This window comes from Budorcas taxicolor, chromosome 1 (assembly GCF_023091745.1).
Source record: "Budorcas taxicolor isolate Tak-1 chromosome 1, Takin1.1, whole genome shotgun sequence".
Classification (NCBI taxonomy): Eukaryota; Metazoa; Chordata; class Mammalia; order Artiodactyla; family Bovidae; genus Budorcas; species Budorcas taxicolor.
This window is the reverse complement of record NC_068910.1, coordinates 209,053,939-209,071,164: the sequence shown is the minus strand read 5'-3', so window position 1 is coordinate 209,071,164 and position 17,226 is coordinate 209,053,939. Positions and strand designations below refer to the sequence as shown.

Here is a 17,226-nt window from a genome sequence, read left to right as displayed (position 1 = left end):
CCACTGCCTGCCACGGGCACACAGCCCCACTGCCACCCTCCTGCAGAGCACGTCACTGTGGCCGTGAATCCTCCGTGGGCCGGCCCAGCATCATCTCGGGCGGCTGAGGCCTGTGGAATCTTCATGGCACCTGCAAGGCTCTACAGTGGACGCAGGACTCAGCAGCACGAATATGGGTGAGAGGAAAGCCCCTGGGTGCTGAGTCTGGGCTCTAATTTCCCTGTAAATGGCAAGGTTTTCAACTGGCAAGAGAGGGGAACCTCGAGGGACCCACTTAAACGACCCATCCATTGCCTACGCCCCTTGTGAATGGCCCAACACTCCCCGCCACCCACCCCCCAACTCCGCCACCGCAGCCCCCACTGGTGTGTTACTTGTGAGACCTGCATGCTGCAGTCAGGAAGGGAAGTGGTACTTGCCGCTGAGCAGAGGCTTGTTGAGGGTGTACAGCGGGGGCAGGTCCTCAATGTTGGAGATGCGCTGGTACATGGCCCTGGAGAGGTGGTCCCCGTGGTACAGGCTGCCCAGAATGATGCTGGAGAAGTAAATGGGCTCTACGAAGATGCTGAGCAGGGACCCCTGGATGCCCACCACATTCCACCTGGAGGCAGAGGAAGAGGCCCTCAGTGCAGGGTTCCTTTGGCCTGGGCCCTCCATAGCGCCATGCTCACGTGGGCATGCTGCTCATTCCGAACAAGTGTTAACCAATTTAAAAGGCAGTTAAATAACTGACTTGGGTTCCCTGGTGGCTCAGCTGGTTAAGAATCTGCCTGAAATGAGGGAGACCTGGGCTAGATCGCTGGATTGGGAAGACCTGCTGGAGAAGGGAACGGCTATCCACTCTAGTATTCTGGCCTGGATAATTTCGCGGACTGCATAGTCCATGGGGTTGCAAAGAGTCAGACACAACTGAGCGACTTTCACTAAATAACTGACTTAGTTTAACATTCTAAAGAAAAAAATCTACTTAATTATTTTACGCTGGAACGATCTTTTGCCTCCATGTTTCCCAAGATGACACATTTACTGAAGATTAGTTCTAAAAAGATAACGAGCCACGTTTCTTGTGAGAAAAATCAAAAGAAAAAATAAACCTTTATTTCATTACTTCTAATATATAAAAAATGGTAGCTCCAGAGGGACGGAAACTGGCCTCTTCCTGCTCTCTGGTGGCGGCAGCGACCGTCCTGACCCTGTGTTTGGTGTGGGTAAAGTCACAGCACCAACCCGCCAGGGCTTTGTCTCAATGACAACCCCAACACCGCATCACTGCTCTGAGCCCCACAGACAGCAGGAGAGCCGCCCTCCATGGCCTCGGGGGTCCATGTCCCAGCATCCAGGGGGCAAAGCTCACTGGCTCCAGGGGTCTTCTCCCTCACACCCCTTCCCCGAGCCAGCAGCATAGGCATCCTCTGCTCCCTGCAGAGCTCCAGCCCTCAGCCAAGGGTCCCCAGTGCACCCACCTTGGTCTGTGCAAAGTCCTCCTCTCTGGGCACAGCCCCCTCAGCTGCCACTGGAGCCCACCAGGTGCCCCCTCTGCTGAACCCCTGCAGATCTTACCATCTGTCCCCTACCTTCTCCCATCAACAGGCTCTAAGCGGGAGGGATTTGTCTGTTTAGCATACTAAAACATCCCAGCATTCAGGGACCTGGCCTCACAGCTCAGTATGCACTGACTGGACAAATCCTCGGCTCCCCCCACCCTCTAAGAAGGAAATTAGAGCACAGGTTTTCTCCTATCTAGCAAGGAACAGTAGGGAAGGATTCAGTGCACACAAAACCCACAGGGAGCCCTTTCTTATGTAAATCAGAGTCTTGTCAGGGGGGTTAGGCCCCATTAAGCCGAATTCAGCCTCCTGGGGCAAACTTGAAAACCCTGCACTTGCAGAAACTTATACAAGTTACAAGTCATTAATTTTGAACACATGCTTCGCAGGCGAATCCTAGGCCCCGATTGCTCCACGGAGGCCCTCGTGGGAAGTCGTCTACCTACTCGGCTCAGCTCCCCTGGGCGACCTTCACAGGGAACATGGAGGCACCGACTTTACCAGCAGCAAACACGCGTGGGATGTGTGCCATACAAGCCCACTGCCCCCAGCAAACCCCTGTGAAAACTGGCTGTCCCCGTGACCCCACAGCCTCCCCACAGCAGGGGGGCTCACAGCTGATGCCCCCGCCCCCCTCTGTGTCTGGGGGAGGGGGAGGAGGCGGTGGTGGGGGGACAGGGCTCCGCATGGTCACGCGCACTGCCCTCAGGCAGGTGGTCTCTGCTTTCTCCCCAGCTCTGCGCGGGGCACAGGCTGTGCTACCCCCTCCCATGGCCCAGTCAACAGAATTCACCCAGAGGTGAGAGCCCCCGGGACCCCTCACCACCACCCGCCCACTGTGGTCTTACCCGAAGCCCTCCCACTGCCCTGATTGATCCCTCTGGAACCAGAACCGTCTGTGGGAGGCAGCCCTGCCCCCTATGAGACCCAGGCCAGCCCCCCAGACCCTGTTCATGGTGACCACGTGACTGCCAGAGGCAGGGGCAGCCCTCCAGGGGCACCAAAGGTCAGAGGGTGGGAGCTCAGCCCCGCCCCCACTTCCGGGGTTGAGTGAATCACCAAAGACCAAGGATTCAATCATCTGCATGAAGATCCCAGAGGACAGGGCTGGGAGTGTCCTCCACCCAGGCCCTGCTGCCTTAACCACTCAGCGAGACTCTTCTACTTGAGTGTCAAGTGCTACGAAAAATGATGAGATTTTGATTGAAGTTACCGATTTGGAAGAAAATCAAGCAATGTTGGTTTCATTCTTTTACAAGTGGTTGACCATTGTAATTAATCTCCAATTAAAATAAATAAATTTATATTAAAAAAAAAGAAATAATGTTGGATTTGGCATATATGGGGATGTTTTAGATTAGAGGACAGCCTGTCATTTTGTTTCCCTTCCTGGCTTGGTCTAGGGATACAGGGTGAGCTGAGGCCCTTCCCCACATTCCTGACTGTATGTATGAAGAGGATACCTCCCCAGAATGCAGAGAACTCACTCAAGGGTCTCCTGCAAGAGCTGCATCCTCTTTCTCTGCAGCCACCTCTGATTTTCTCCAATTTATTTAATTCTTGGGAGTGAGGGCATGACTGGTTTACTTTTTCTTAATGTTTGGAATTCCATTCAAATTTCTTATACATGCTTGAGTCAATTTTAGGAACATACACGTTTCTACAAAGCTTTTATGTCATCTCAGCTTTAATGGTGTCTGTAACTCTCACTGCAGCCATCTGTGCACGTGTCCATTCCTACTAGATCCTGACACCCTTTCCTCCTCCCCTGACTTGGCTGCACCCTGTGTCTTGGTCAGACTTCCAGAGGTCTGCCAATTTTATCACTTTTCAAAGCAGCACTCTGGGTTTCTGACTGTTCACTGCTCATCAGTGCTGTATCGAGTACTAACGTCTGTTCTGTGTCCTTCCCTCCCTTCTGCGAATTTGGACTTGCTCTCTTGTTCTCAGCTGTGGTGTTTTATGTCATTCACTTACGACCATCTCCTAACTTCCCCTGCAATTTCTTCTATGAGTTGCTGAGGCTTGATGGACACACAGTGCCCTGCCTGGGGTTAGAGCACAGAATTTGGGGAGTCCTGGCATGTAAACACCCTCCTCGGTCAGGAAGATCCCCTGGAGAAGGAAATGGCAACCCACTCCAGTATTCTTGCCTGGAGAATACCATGGATAGAGGAGCCTGGAAGGCTACAGTCCACGGGGTTGCAAAGAGTCAGATATGACTTAGCAACTAAACAACAACAAAACCCCCACCCCAGCCCTCTAGTCTCCTCCCGCCTTGCTCCAGGCGTTCCTCCTGCCCCTCCTGCTCTGCCCCATCCCTGGGCCACCACTGACCTGCTTCTGTTACTTTCTAGAAATCTACAGCAATGGAATCACACGGTAAGCGCTCCTCTGGTTCCTGGCATGCTGCGCAGTTCTTCTTCGATGTGTCCACATACCACGGACTGAACATCACAGCTTATTCTGTCCCTTGCCTGAGCAGTGCCCTGAGGCACAGATACTCCCATTTAACCCTGTTTAAAGACTGACAGCTGTTCGAGCTGCTCCCAGATGTGGAGAAGCCGCTTCAATCACTCCAGTGTGAGTCTGCATGGACAGTGCTTCCATTTCTCTCCGGAAACAGGAGTAAAGTGGAGGGAACACACGCCAGAGATGCCTTTAACATCTAAGACACGGGTGAGCCTTTTTCACAGTTGGCTGCAGTGTCTGTTCCCAGCCTGGGAGGATGACGCCCCAGGGCCTGGGGTCCCCACCGTACCCGACAGGGCTCTAACCCTGGAGTGAAGAATGTGCCCTCATAGCTCTCTGTACGTCCCCGTAATTACCGAGCTTCTCATGTGCTAATCTGACATCTTTTTTGGTGAAGTGTCCATTAAAATATTTTGCCCATTTTAAAAACTGCTTTTCCCCCCCTGTTGGTTTTAGAAGTCTTTGTATAGTGTGGATCTAGGTCCTTTATCAGATGTAAGCTGTGTATATATTTCCTTCCAGTCAGTGACTTTATTTCTCAATCTTTTAACAGAGTCTTTCAGAGAAGCAATTTTTAATTTGATGATGGCTAACACCATTTTTTTGCTCTCAAGGAGCGTGCTTTTGGTGTTGCATCTAAGACATAACCCATCCCAGTGGCCAAGATTTTCTCTTTCCTTCTAAAACTTTTATGCATTTAGGTCTATGACACATTTTCAGTATATGACACATTTTTGTATATGGTGCAAAATATGAAGTTTACTTGTTTGTTTTTACATAGGGATGTTCAGTTGTGCCAGCATCATTTGTTAAAACACTATTCTTTCTCTACTGAACTGGCTTTGAACCTTGATCAAAAATCAGCTGTGACTGAACTTGCGGAACTTGAAGTTTAAAACACAACACTGTTTACATTCAGTTCAGTTCAGTTCAGTTCAGTCGCTCAGTCGTGTCCGACTCTTTGCAATCCCATGAATCGCAGCACGCCAGGCCTCCCTGTCCATCACCAACTCCCGGAGTTCACTCAGACTCACATCCATTGAGTCAGTGATGCCATCCAGCCATCTCATCCTCTGTCATCCCATTCTCTCCTGCCGCCAATCCCTCCCAGCATCAGAGTCTTTTCCAATGAGTCAACTCTTCACATGAGATGGCCAAAGTACTGGAGTTTCAGCTTCAGTATCATTCCTTCCAAAGAAATCCCAGGGTTGATCTCCTTCAGAATGGACTGGTTGGATCTCCTTGCAGTCCAAGGGACTCTCAAGAGTCTTCTCCAACACCACAGTTCAAAAGCATCAATTCTTTGGAGCTCAGCTTTCTTCACGGTCCAACTCTCACATCCATACATGACTATTGGAAAAACCATACCCTTGACTAGATGGACCTTTGTTGGCAAAGTAATGTCTCCACTTTTCAATATGCTGTCTAGGTTGGTCATAACTTTTCTTCCAAGGAGTAAGCGTCTTTTAATTTCATGGCTGCAGTCACCATCTGCAGTGATTTTGGAGCCCCCCAAAATAAAGTCTGACACTGTTTCCACTGTTACCCCATCTATATGCCATGAAGTGATGGGACCAGATGCCATGATCTTTGTTTTCTGAATGTCCAATATACTACTGGAGAAAGTGAAAGTGAAAGTGAGGTCGCTCAGTTGTGTCCGACTCTTTGCGACCCGTGGACTATAGCCCACCAAGCTACTCCATCCATGGGATTCTCCAGGCAAGAATACTGGAGTGGGTTGCCATTTCCTTCTCCAGGGGATCTTCCTGACCCAGGGATCGAACCCAGGTCTCCCACATTGCAGGCAGATGCTTTTAACCTCTGCACCACCAGGGAAGCCCATACTACTGGAGATCAGTGGAGAAATAACTCCAGAAAGAAAGAAGGGATGGAGCCAAAGCAAAAACAACACCCAGTTGTGGACGTGACTGGTGATAGAAACAAGGTCCGATGCTGTAAAGAGCAATATTGCATAGGAACCTGGAATGTCAGGTCCATGAATCAAGGCAAATTGGAAGTGGTCAAACAGGAGACAGCAAGAGTGAACGTGGACATCCTAGGAGTCAGTGAACTAAAATGGACTGGAATGGGTGAATTTAACTCAGATGACCATTATATCTACTATTGCGGGCAGGAATCCCTTAGAAGAAATGGAGTAGCCGTCATGGTCAACAAAAGAGTCTGAAATGCAGTACTTGGATGCAATCTCAAAAAAGACAGAATGATCTCTGTTCGTTTCCAAGGCAAACCATTCAATGTCACGGTAATCCAAGTCTATGCCCCAACCAGTAATGCTGAAGAAGCTGAAGTTGAACGGTTCTATGAAGACCTACAAGATCTTTTAGAACTAACACCCAAAAAAGATGTCCTTTTCATTATAGGGGACTGGAATGCAAAAGTAGGAAGTCAAGAAACACCTGTTTACATTAACACCTCCCAAAATTAAGTATAGGTACAAATCTAACAAAAATACAAGACCTATACAAGGAAAACTATAAAACTGACAAACGAATCAAAGAATTAAGTAAATAGAGAGATAGCCTATGTTCATGGAGAGGAAGACTCGATTCTTTCCAACCTGAGCTACAGACTCAGCACAAACCCGTCAAGACTCTAGCACAGTATTCTGCAGATACTGACAAACTGATTCCAAAGTTTACATTAAGGGCCAGAAGGCCTGAAGAGCCCACACAACACAGGAGAACAAAGCTGGAGGACTGACTATCCAACCTCAAGACCTACTATGAAGCTACAGTGACTGATCTTGTGATTTATCGGAAAGTACAGCTGGTCACTCAGGTGATCAGAATGCATTTCTCTTATATAGGTCTGGTCTTCTTCTGGGGTTCCTGGCTCACAGCTCCCAGGCCCTGGGAACTTTCTAAGTGATTAACCATAAGGGGTCTATGCTAATGAGGTGGACTGTGTCACCCACCTGAGGACGGGGGCTGGTCGGCTGTGGAGCCAAATACTGATTACATACTGTGGGAACTTTCAGCCCCATTCTCTTGACCTCCCGGTAGGGGAGAGCAGCTGGAGGTTGAGTTCCTATACTAACAGCCATGATTTTAATCAATGGTGCCTTTATAGTGAAGCCTCTTACCCAAAAGGACCTGGCTCCAGAGCCTCTGTCCAGAGACCCCACCTCTCCTCTCAAGGTGGCCCTGAAACACTTTTTAAGACCTGAGTCCTTCAGGTGAATCTGTGGGACACGTGCCCAGGTGTCCCTGGAAACACTCCGGGGCACCCGGGCGTGCAGGGGTGGGGGCAGGCCCAGGCACGTGTCCGAGGGGACTTACCTGGCCATCTTGTCGCTGCAGGACATGGTGAGCAGCCGCTCCCCCTGCAGCACCCCGTCCCACGTCTGGACGCTGGCATTGGAGCGAACGGGGATGGTCCCCTCACCAGACTCTATCTTCGTCCGCAGCTGTCCACGGGCTTTTCGGTTCGGATGTCTGTCTGCTGGCTCTAAGACAGAGACACAAGGTCCTCTTGAGAGGGTCTGCCGGTCGACCACCTATTTAACTCACCAGAAAGCATGTCTAACAACACTCTATCAATTCAAAACACGGTTCACACACACGCGTGTGTGTGTTCATTCTACATGCACCTAAGACATGTGCGTATGATGCAAGCACAAGAAATTGGACAGGAGGATACAATACACACCAAAGTCACAAAGGTGGTTTCCCTGGTGGTTGGGAGAAACGAAGGCCTCCACTTTAACCAAACGATGTATTTCCAGGATTAGAAACTAGCGGAAGCAGACAGAACACAAGGCTGACATTTGCTAATTCTAGGTGACAGATATTAGAGTATTTGCTATATTTCTCTGCTGTATACTTAAATTTTCAAAAATAAATCTATAGGGATGTGGAAATAAATCCATAGGAAACATTCATAAAAACCCAGAAGTTTTTTACATGAATACAGTGATTTAAATGTTATTTTTTATGTTTTAAAAATATTTGGCAATTTCTACAGTGCATATTTGTTGCTTAAAAAAATTTTTTTTTATAATTTTGTGTTTTTAAAAATTCTTAGGTATCTATTTATTTATCTGTGCTGGGTCTTCTTTGTGGAATGCAGGATCTTAGATCTTGGTTGCAGCACGCAGGATCTTAAATTGCAGCATGTGGGATCTAGTTTCCTGACCAGGATTGAACCCAGGCCCCCTGCACTGGTAGCGAGAAGTCTTTGCCACTGGGTCACCAGGGAAGTCCCCACATGTTGCTTTTATAATCAAGAAAAATAATGTAATCAAATGTTCTATTTGGAACAAATAATCCTTAAGCTTGTGAGCAGGGCTGTGGATACAAATTCCTATGAAACAAGAGCAGGAACAAGAATGAGAGCTCACGGAGGTCAGAGAGAGGCGTTCCTGCCCATTGACACCTGCTTCTGAGACTTGGTCACACTCTCGTGATATCACAACCCGCCAGAAACGTGGACCACAACGTGCATTTCCAATCTAGAGATGTGTGTCATCCAAATTCAAAATCTGAACACAATTTTGTTTAATATCTCACTCTATTCTAATTTCTTGTTTGAATCCACATTTTCATTCATTAAAAATTTCAAGTTACTAATTGAGAAGAAAACTTCATGTTTTTATACATTCCTATCAGATCTACATCCAAGGTTGAAATTTTTGAAGAAGAAACGATATTAATACAGGTTTGTCCTTTTCTCTGTTACAACACAGTCATGAACTTTCTCGGGAAGCGGCGGCTTCTGCTGAGCCTGGCATGGTACCTTCCAGGATGGGTTCATGTGGTGAGAAGATCCTGGCGTCCCCGCAGGGGGAGGTGCTGATGTACAGGTGGAACTGGACATTCTCCTTCAGCTTGAAGCCGCCCCGCTCGGACTTCTCAAAGATGGATCTCTTTTGATCATCTCTGCTACTGAAAGGAGTAAGTTGCAAAGATAAACCTTAAAGCTGAACATAATCAAAATTCAGTCTCTCATAGCTGATGATGATTTTCAAAGGCCAGTGTTTTCAACAGGGTAAGATAAGCTTGCACTGGGGTATTTACTTGACATGTTTATGATAATTAGCATGGTTCCTGCCTGCTCAACAATGAAACAGGTCATCAGTACACAAGTAACCCCGTTCTCTTCATTTACAACCTCAGAACAGAAAGGCTGCGAGTAAGACATGACCTGGGGCAGGAAGTAGTCAGACTCACAGTCAGCCGTCTGGACATGGTGACCTCCCCAGCACTTATTCCTGTATAAAGCAAAAGCCTGGGGTCTGGAACACAGACATGACCCCTCTGACTGCACGCGTGGGGGGTATGTACGCAGGCATGTGAGTTATATAACTCAGCCAACTCTACTTGACAGCCTGAGCTTCAAGGGCAAAGGGTTCCCAAACTGTAACTCAGAAAGTTACTACGCTGAGAATTTTTCAGTGATGACAGACACGGTGAAAAGGATGCAATACATTTGATCGGAGGAAAATTTTTTTTATGGAAAACAGCTTCCTTCACCCATTTCCTCGGACACTCACTTTAAGTAAAGCTCAAGCTGCGTGTAGAGAAACCTCAGCAGGGATCTGCGGGCTATGATCTCCGCGTGGCAGTCGTTAAGTGCGAGCCCCCGGTCACTCATGTACTCGCCGTTGATGCACTTTGTTCCCGTGGAGATGCTGATCACCTTGGCGTCCTTCACATCTGTGCCTGGAACACAGGAGAAACCATCTCGCGATTCCTCCCCAGGAATCGGTTCAGCCAGCTGGGCTGAGCGGATACTCCAAGAAGAGAGGGCCCCAAGACAGCCTCAGACCCAGCCCCCAGGAGCCGAAGGTCCTCTGGCCGCCCCAGGGACACAGGCACTGGCCGTGGTTGTGGTTCCTGCTCCCAGGAGTGGTCCATGTAGACACTGCTCAGGGGGTTCACTTCCAGGAGGTGGAAGAGGACTTGGGGAGGGATCCCCTCACAGCTGGCAACTTAAGGGCAAATTTAGCTGGGTTTCTGTTGCCGTCTCCAAGGGTGCTTCCCCCACGCAGTCTCTATGCTTGCGGAAGCCTTCTCTCGCGGGGAAGGGAACAGGGAAGCTTATCTGGCAACAGTGATGTGAACTGACACACCAGAGACGGCTACTCTCTGTGAAGCAAGAACCAACAGGTCTCCTGCATTTCCCAGACTCGCTCAAGATGATTCATGTAAGGTTACTGGAATCAAATACTAATACAGGACGCTTTCTCCAAACAAAACATTCAGGTTAAACAGATGAAATGGTGGGGGAAAAACATAAGTGCAGCTCCTCCAGTGGCACACAGCAGACATTCTGAAGGAGAATGAAGAAGTCGCCTTCTGCTCCTGTCAGAGACTTCTGTACACTGAAAGCGTGTCTTCTTCATTAAGTGTGAGAACACACAGTGGACACACATCAACACGGTTACCTGTTGTCATGACGATTCCAGCAAGGACCTTCCTGCGCGCGTGAGGGGAGGCGAAGCTGTCTGTCAGGTCCCCAAACTTATCCAGCACCAGGCGGGCCACGGCATCGGCCAGGACCTGAGGACCAAGAGGGGGTCAGCGCCCTCTGGGGTTACGTTCTGGGGCCTCTTCTCTGAGCCACACGGTAGGTCTGGCAAATGAGTGTGTGAGTGTGTGTGTGCACGCACACGTGTGCATGCGCAGTTTTTTCTCCAAGACATTTCTTGGAACCAGGCATCCGAGGGGCATATAAGGGCCTCTACGGACAGGATGGCAGGAGCCCAGCCACGTGGGAGCAGCACAGAGCAGCTAAGGCCTCCCACCCCAGCCCTCTCTCCGGGGGGAACCCAGGCCCAGGGCGGCAAGGTCACCTGCCTCCCTCCCTCTGTGGCTTAGAGCCTGCAGCCACACTCCCCAAGAAATAGGGCTTCTGACTGGTCACCTCAGGGCGGAGGCCAGAACGGCCCTGCAGGGGCCACTCAGGAAGGAAAGGGGAGTCAGAAGGGAAACCATATCTCAGCACCTCCCGCCCAAGGCAGCAGTCCACCTGCTCCTGTTACCTCCACATCTGAGACCAGAGAGCAGCACTGCCCAGAGCCCCGCAGGCGCGGGCTCTGTCCCCTAGCTGGGACGACAGGGGAGGGCTGCAGGGCCGCTCGCGCACAGCGCTGGCCGCGTCTGGGGGGGCGTTGCAGCACTGCACTTGGGGGCACACGGCTTCGAGAGTGTGGACCTGGTCCTCCTTCTGCAGCATGGACTGAGGGACCCCCTGTGTTCTGGGAACAATACCTGATGAGAGGGGGTGCAAGGAGTCACGTGGGACCCACGTCCCAGCAGCTCACACTTGTCTCGAGTCCCCAGCCAAGCCCTCAATGAAACACTCCCGAATGGGCAGAAGAGTCATTATCCTCAATGGCAGCTTATCCGGAAAGAACAGTCGTCAGGACACTGCCCTATTCTTGCACCAGCAACGAGCCCCAGAAGATGGTGCTCACGGCCAAGTAGGAGGGGAACAGGAGAGTGGGGACAGGGCCAGGACCTAACCCTGCACCCTCGGAAGAGGAGCAAGGCTGTGGGTGAGCGCGAGAAAGGCAGCAAGACTGCGGACAGGACAGGAAGTGGAGGCAATGTGCGCGAGAGGAGACAGAGGCCCCCCTACAGGGTGAGGAGCTGCAGACGGGTGGACGCAGAGTCTGGGCTGCTGCCACGCCTCTGCCTGGGCAGTCCCCCAGCCACCATCCCCCTGACACACTGGCATGAAGCCCCTCCCTCCAGCTTTGGGGCAGACAAGGCCACACAGCAAACATGCTCTCACAGTCAGTGGGGACTGGGTGGGCTCCTGGGACGCCTTGTCTGGGCCACGTCCATCAAGTTCATGGATAGCCCTGTGCTCACCATGTGGACAGTACCATCTCACTTTATAATCTCTCAATGCCACATGAAGGCAACATGGAAGCAACAAGTCCCTGGGACCAGGGAAGGCCCCCCCACATGCTTCCGGGTAACCCCAGGAAGACAGCAAGATGCCTCACTCCCAGAATGTATGTGTCGAAAAGGCCATCGAGTCCAGAAATGATGCTAAGAGGACCAACTCTCTGAAGGCCACCCACAGGTCCTCCAAGGAGGGCATGACTACATTCTTGGGTACTGCTTGAGGGAAGGGAGCCACCCTGGGGCCCCTGGAAGCAGTGGGGGGTGAGGGGGAGACAGTTCACCTCCCCAGACCCAGCTGGCCAGGGCCACAGAGGCAGCTGGGCAGGGCTGATGAGGCCCCTCCCGAGCCAGCAGCTCTGCTCACTGCTCCCCACGGGTGTCACAGCCAGGACCGAAGCAGGCTGCCAGTGCCCACACACGCATGCACACTCATCCCTCCCCCTACAGGTGACTCCCAAGCAGCTTTCAATGACCCCAGTCTCTTTACACAACTGCTCACACTAGGAGAAGACGGCGCATGTCAGGAGTCACCGTGACCACAGCATGGGTGAACCTTGGCTGAAAGACTGCATCAGATATTCAACTGGAAAATAAAGTCCCTTGAGAGCTGGTGCCCCTGATGTGTGCAATGATAAATGGACCAACAGTCCTTATAAATCATATAACAAGAGGCTAATACAGGAAGCAGTTACTTGGCTCGTTAAAAAAAAAACAGTAATATACTTTTAATATATTACTTTACATTGATGCTGTATTGGTTGCTTTCAGCAAAAAATAAATAAATAAAGTTCCTTCTTTCACAGCTGAGAACTACTGGTCCTCAAGGGTCCCCCAGAGGCAGGACGGGGGTGGGTTTTTCTGGGGGAGTGCAGGCTGGCCTGTCAACCTGGGCTCCTCCATACCTTCTCATTACATCAATGTGTATTTTATTCTCAAACTGAATCATATGATGATAGAAAGGATTAGAGAACAGGGTGAGACTTTCTCCCTGAAACAAACATCTTCACAATAGACCAGAGACATGTTGGATTTCCATGAAAAGAAGCAACAAATAACCAAACAGTTCTATGGTGTTGAGACAAGTAAGCATTGCTCCTTCACTCTCCTCAGAGCACCCCCTGAAATGTCCCCTCTTCACCCTGAGATGACCCCCCCTCACCCTGAGATGACCCCCCCTCACCCTGAGATGACCCTCCCTCACCCTGAGATGATCCCCCCCTCACCCTGAGATGACCCCCCCTCACCCTGAGATGATCCCCCCCTCACCCTGAGATGATCCCCCCCTCACCCTGAGATGACCCCTCCTCACCCTGAGATGACCCCTCCTCACCCTGAGATGATCCCCCCCTCACCCTGAGATGACCCCTCCTCACCGAGATGACCCTCCCTCACCCTGAGATGACCCCCCCTCACCCTGAGATGACCCTCCCTCACCCTGAGATGACCCTCCCTCACCCTGAGATGATCCCCCCCTCACCCTGAGATGACCCCTCCTCACCCTGAGATGACCCCTCCTCACCCTGAGATGATCCCCCCCTCACCCTGAGATGACCCCTCCTCACCGAGATGACCCTCCCTCACCCTGAGATGGCCCCCCCTCACCCTGAGATGACCCCCCCTCACCCTGAGATGACCCTCCCTCACCCTGAGATGACCCTCCCTCACCCTGAGATGACCCTCCCTCATCCTGAGATGACCCTCCCTCACCCTGAGATGACCCCTCCCCTCTTCTCCTGATTTTCCTGCTCCATGCCCTGTCCAAGAGCAAACTAAGAGCAGTGCCCACCTGTGGCTGAGCAGGCAGAGCTCTAGGGACCCCACGGGGACTTCAGGTGCAGAGACCCCTGGGACCCTGGGGCTCTGGCTCTCTCATGGGGACCCAATGCCCCAGGCCTTCTGACATGTGCTCACCACTGTGGAGGCTTGGCCTCTGCCTGGACACGCTCCACAAGGCCCTGGTACCTTGACCCCAACTTGGGTTTCAGCTGCTGACCGGCCTGCCTCACCTCTCCTGCACCTGGGGTTCCATGTGAGACATGGAGGGAGGAGACCACTGAGCTGTGACAGGAGCAGGGCTCCAGCCCCTCTCCTGCCCTCCCGCTCCTGAGATGGGCCCTGCAGGGTGTGGTCGCCACAGGATGGGCAACAAGGTAAGGGCACCTTGGCCCGCCTGCCGTGGGCAGCAACAGCCACAGAGCACCTGTTGGCGCCGGCCTCAGCTGGGCTCCCGCGCCCACACGAGCAGCACGGTACAGGGAAGGCCCCCTGGCAGCCTGGCTTACAGGAGCTCTCTCTGCTGGGGACAGGGCCACGGAGAAGCTGACCCTGACAGCCACACCTTGTCTAAGAGCGTCAGCCACATGCGGTGCTCAGCGGCTCTCCTCACCTGTGGCAGGTGCAGCTGCAGGCCCTCGCTGGGGATGGGCTGGCGAGACGGGGTTTGATCCAAGTGCAAGTTAAAGATAGTCGCCAGGGCGGACTGTGCGGCCCGGGCCTTGGCCAGCTTTTTGTTCCTCCCAGAGCCTTCAAAGAACTGGCCGTCCACGACCACGGACATGACGAAGTTCTTGGCATGGCTCTCCCCACTCTCTGAGAGGAAGTCATACTTGAGTCCCGGGCGCAGCTCGTTCAAGATCATCACAGGGTTCTTCCCGCTGGGCGGTGGGAAAGGCGGGGGCCCAGGCAGGGGCGGCTGGGCCAGGCCGGCGGGCACTGGGGACGCGGCCAGGCTGAGGTCCCCACTGGAGCTGAAGGAATCATCGCCATTGGAGCCCAGGTAGAAGGGCACCTCCGACCTGTCGGGCGTCTCGAAGCCGTTGAAGAGCGCGTCAGGGAAGTCGGCCTGGTCAGATGTAAAGTCCGCGTTGGTGGACAGGCTGCGGCCCATAGCCAGGTGAGCCTCGGAGGCGTTGGGGAACTGGACGAATGAGCGCAGGGCCTTCTCAGCCGCGTGCAGCTTGGCCTTCTTCTTCGTGGGGCCGGAGCCCTCGAACACCTGTCCGTTGACCTCGACGGACATGAGGAAGAGGGGCGCGTGTACTGGCCCCGTCTGCGACAGCAGCGTGTACTGCAGGCCGGGCTTGATCTCGTTCAGCTGCATCAGCGCGTTCTTGGGCAGTGCGGGCCCCGGCGCCCTCCTCCGCTTCTTCAGGCGGAACTTGGCATGGCCGTTGCTGCCCTCGTCCAGGGCCCGCTTCCTGCTGGTGCCCCCGCCGCCCCCGTTGGAGAGCGGGGCACCCTCACCAGGCCCTGGGGCGCTGCCGTCCTTGGGGGGCGCGCCGTCCAGATTGCAGTTTTCCTTAACATCTGTGCTGCTCGAACCTGCGGTGCCCAGAAAGAGTAACTTACAACGCCTTCATTGCAGGATCTTGTAAATGCAAAATTTATAGATTCCTTTATCTCTCTTTGTAACTGGTTAAGTGATGTGTGCTTATATATCTTATTCCTGGCTGCACTTTTAACCACAGAACTATCCGTCTACACTGGAACAAGCAATTTGATGTTCTGCTAAATAATGGCTAATCCTGTTTCTATTTAGCATCAATGATTGCATCGAAAGGTGAATCTTTAAGTCATCTTTTTCTATGAGAGTATTCTGAAGCACCTAAAGGTTTCTATTCAAGTTTATCAAAAAGTGGAATAAACTAATCCAAGAAGACCTTACATTAATAATCTAACATCAGTATCAACAAAGTGCCTTTTATTCCAGCCTTTCCTCCTTTTCAAGGCTGTTTCTCATACTATACTCATACTGGGCTTTCAACTGCAGCCTTTCCAGAAGAGAAAACATGATTTAAAATATGCATTCACCAGTCACTTAGTTTTTCTGGTTTAAAATATTCAATTAATATGTGCAGTTGTTTGATTTGGTTCATGGATAAGTCTTAGAAAACTGTTTATATAAAGTGTTCTGGCCTTTTAGAAACTATTTTGAAGGACACAGCTTCACTTCTGATGCTCAGTTAACATTTTTTCAATAAGTTATGGGGACCGATTTGTCTCTGAATCCTTAATACACCCCATGATAGAAAAAAACATATAAGGCCAGACATGAAGACTGACACGCCGGTGGTGGCCACAGCTTCCTAACTTCCTGAGGCTGGCAATGTGCTCCTTTTTAGAAAAACAAATATTTGATAAAATTACAAAATAATTTGGTTATACCACCTTTTAAAGGTAGTTTATTTTTACAACTAATAAAAATAATTTTTAGAACTCTAAAAGTTCATGGCAAAATAAATATGATTTTAACCTCAAAAAAATGGGAATAAAAAAAGCACTCCCTCTTCCCTTTAAGTTTATCAAGCTTTTTGGAAAAGAGAAAAAGCAGTAACTTCTTGTTTTCCTGGTTAGCTTGCATAGGCCACTGGCTGCAGGAAGCACAAGGTTAATGACCACCAGGCTTTACAATAGTGTTAATGTGAGTGTATTTAAAGCCCTACTGCTAACTTTTGAGAATCCACAAGTGTTTTCAGCAACGGAATATTGCTCACAATCATAAGCTGGTTTACAGGTGCCCCATTAGGTGGCCCCCGCTCCATCTCTATTACTTAATGTGAAAGAAGATTCTGACTATGCTAAGGAGGCCATTTCTATTCCTTAATGTGAAAGTAGATTCTGACCATGCTAAGGAGGCTGAGGATAGCCGTAAAGACCTTCACCAGCTGGACCCATGGGAGGTACTTAACGTGGCAGCAAGTCTGGGTCCCCGGCTGCCAGTGCCCACAGTTCAAGTTCCTGGGCTCCCGGGCTGACATCCTCACTGAGATGCGAGAACAGTGCTCATGTAAACACAGCCACAGGAAGATTGACTATCTCCGCTATGGCTGAGATTAAGACACTGCTAAGCCTTCCCTGGTGGCTCAGACAGTAAAGAGTCTGCCTGCAGTGTGGGAGACCAGGGTTCAATCCCTGGGTGGGGAAGATCCCCTGGAGAAAGAAACAGCAACCCATTCCAATATTCTTGCCTGGAAAATCCCATGGGTGGAGGAGCCTGGCAGGCTACAGTCCATGGGGTCGCAAAGAGTTGGACACGACTGAGTGACTTCACTTTCACTTTTCAAGCCTTCCTAGCTCACTGCCTCCCAGGTACACCTGGCACACACACCACTTCTCCCAGTTGACAAAGCTGACGGAATGAACACTAAATTTTCATTTATAACATCCTCCAGCAAAAGCTCAATAGGTTACTCCTTTCGGTGCTCAAAGGAAACAGAAGGTTAGAGAGGGCAGAGCGAGACAGTTTAGATTAACAAGTGAGCGAGAGCATGGCACACCGCATGGCTGCATACATTCTCATGTTACTGCCAAACAGAATTATCAGTAAAGAA

General features: G+C 51.0%; 1 protein-coding gene across 3 annotated transcripts in view; it reads right to left on the bottom strand.

The window, feature by feature from the left end:
• The window catches only part of ADARB1 (adenosine deaminase RNA specific B1), an 85,071-nt gene that overhangs the window by 15,264 nt on the left and 52,581 nt on the right, over positions 1 to 17,226 (bottom strand). For all 3 annotated transcript variants that reach the window (XR_008198953.1, XR_008198954.1, XM_052635809.1), the window contains exons 4-9: positions 14,283 to 15,217; positions 10,426 to 10,540; positions 9,532 to 9,700; positions 8,775 to 8,923; positions 7,319 to 7,487; positions 420 to 601 (exon numbers count right to left, since the gene is read on the bottom strand). Coding sequence is in view for 1 of the 3 variants with exons in the window: in XM_052635809.1 (XP_052491769.1) it covers positions 420 to 601; positions 7,319 to 7,487; positions 8,775 to 8,923; positions 9,532 to 9,700; positions 10,426 to 10,540; positions 14,283 to 15,217 (1,719 nt within the window). In the remaining 2 variants the exon portion in view is untranslated. The remainder of the gene's footprint in view (positions 1 to 419; positions 602 to 7,318; positions 7,488 to 8,774; positions 8,924 to 9,531; positions 9,701 to 10,425; positions 10,541 to 14,282; positions 15,218 to 17,226) is intronic.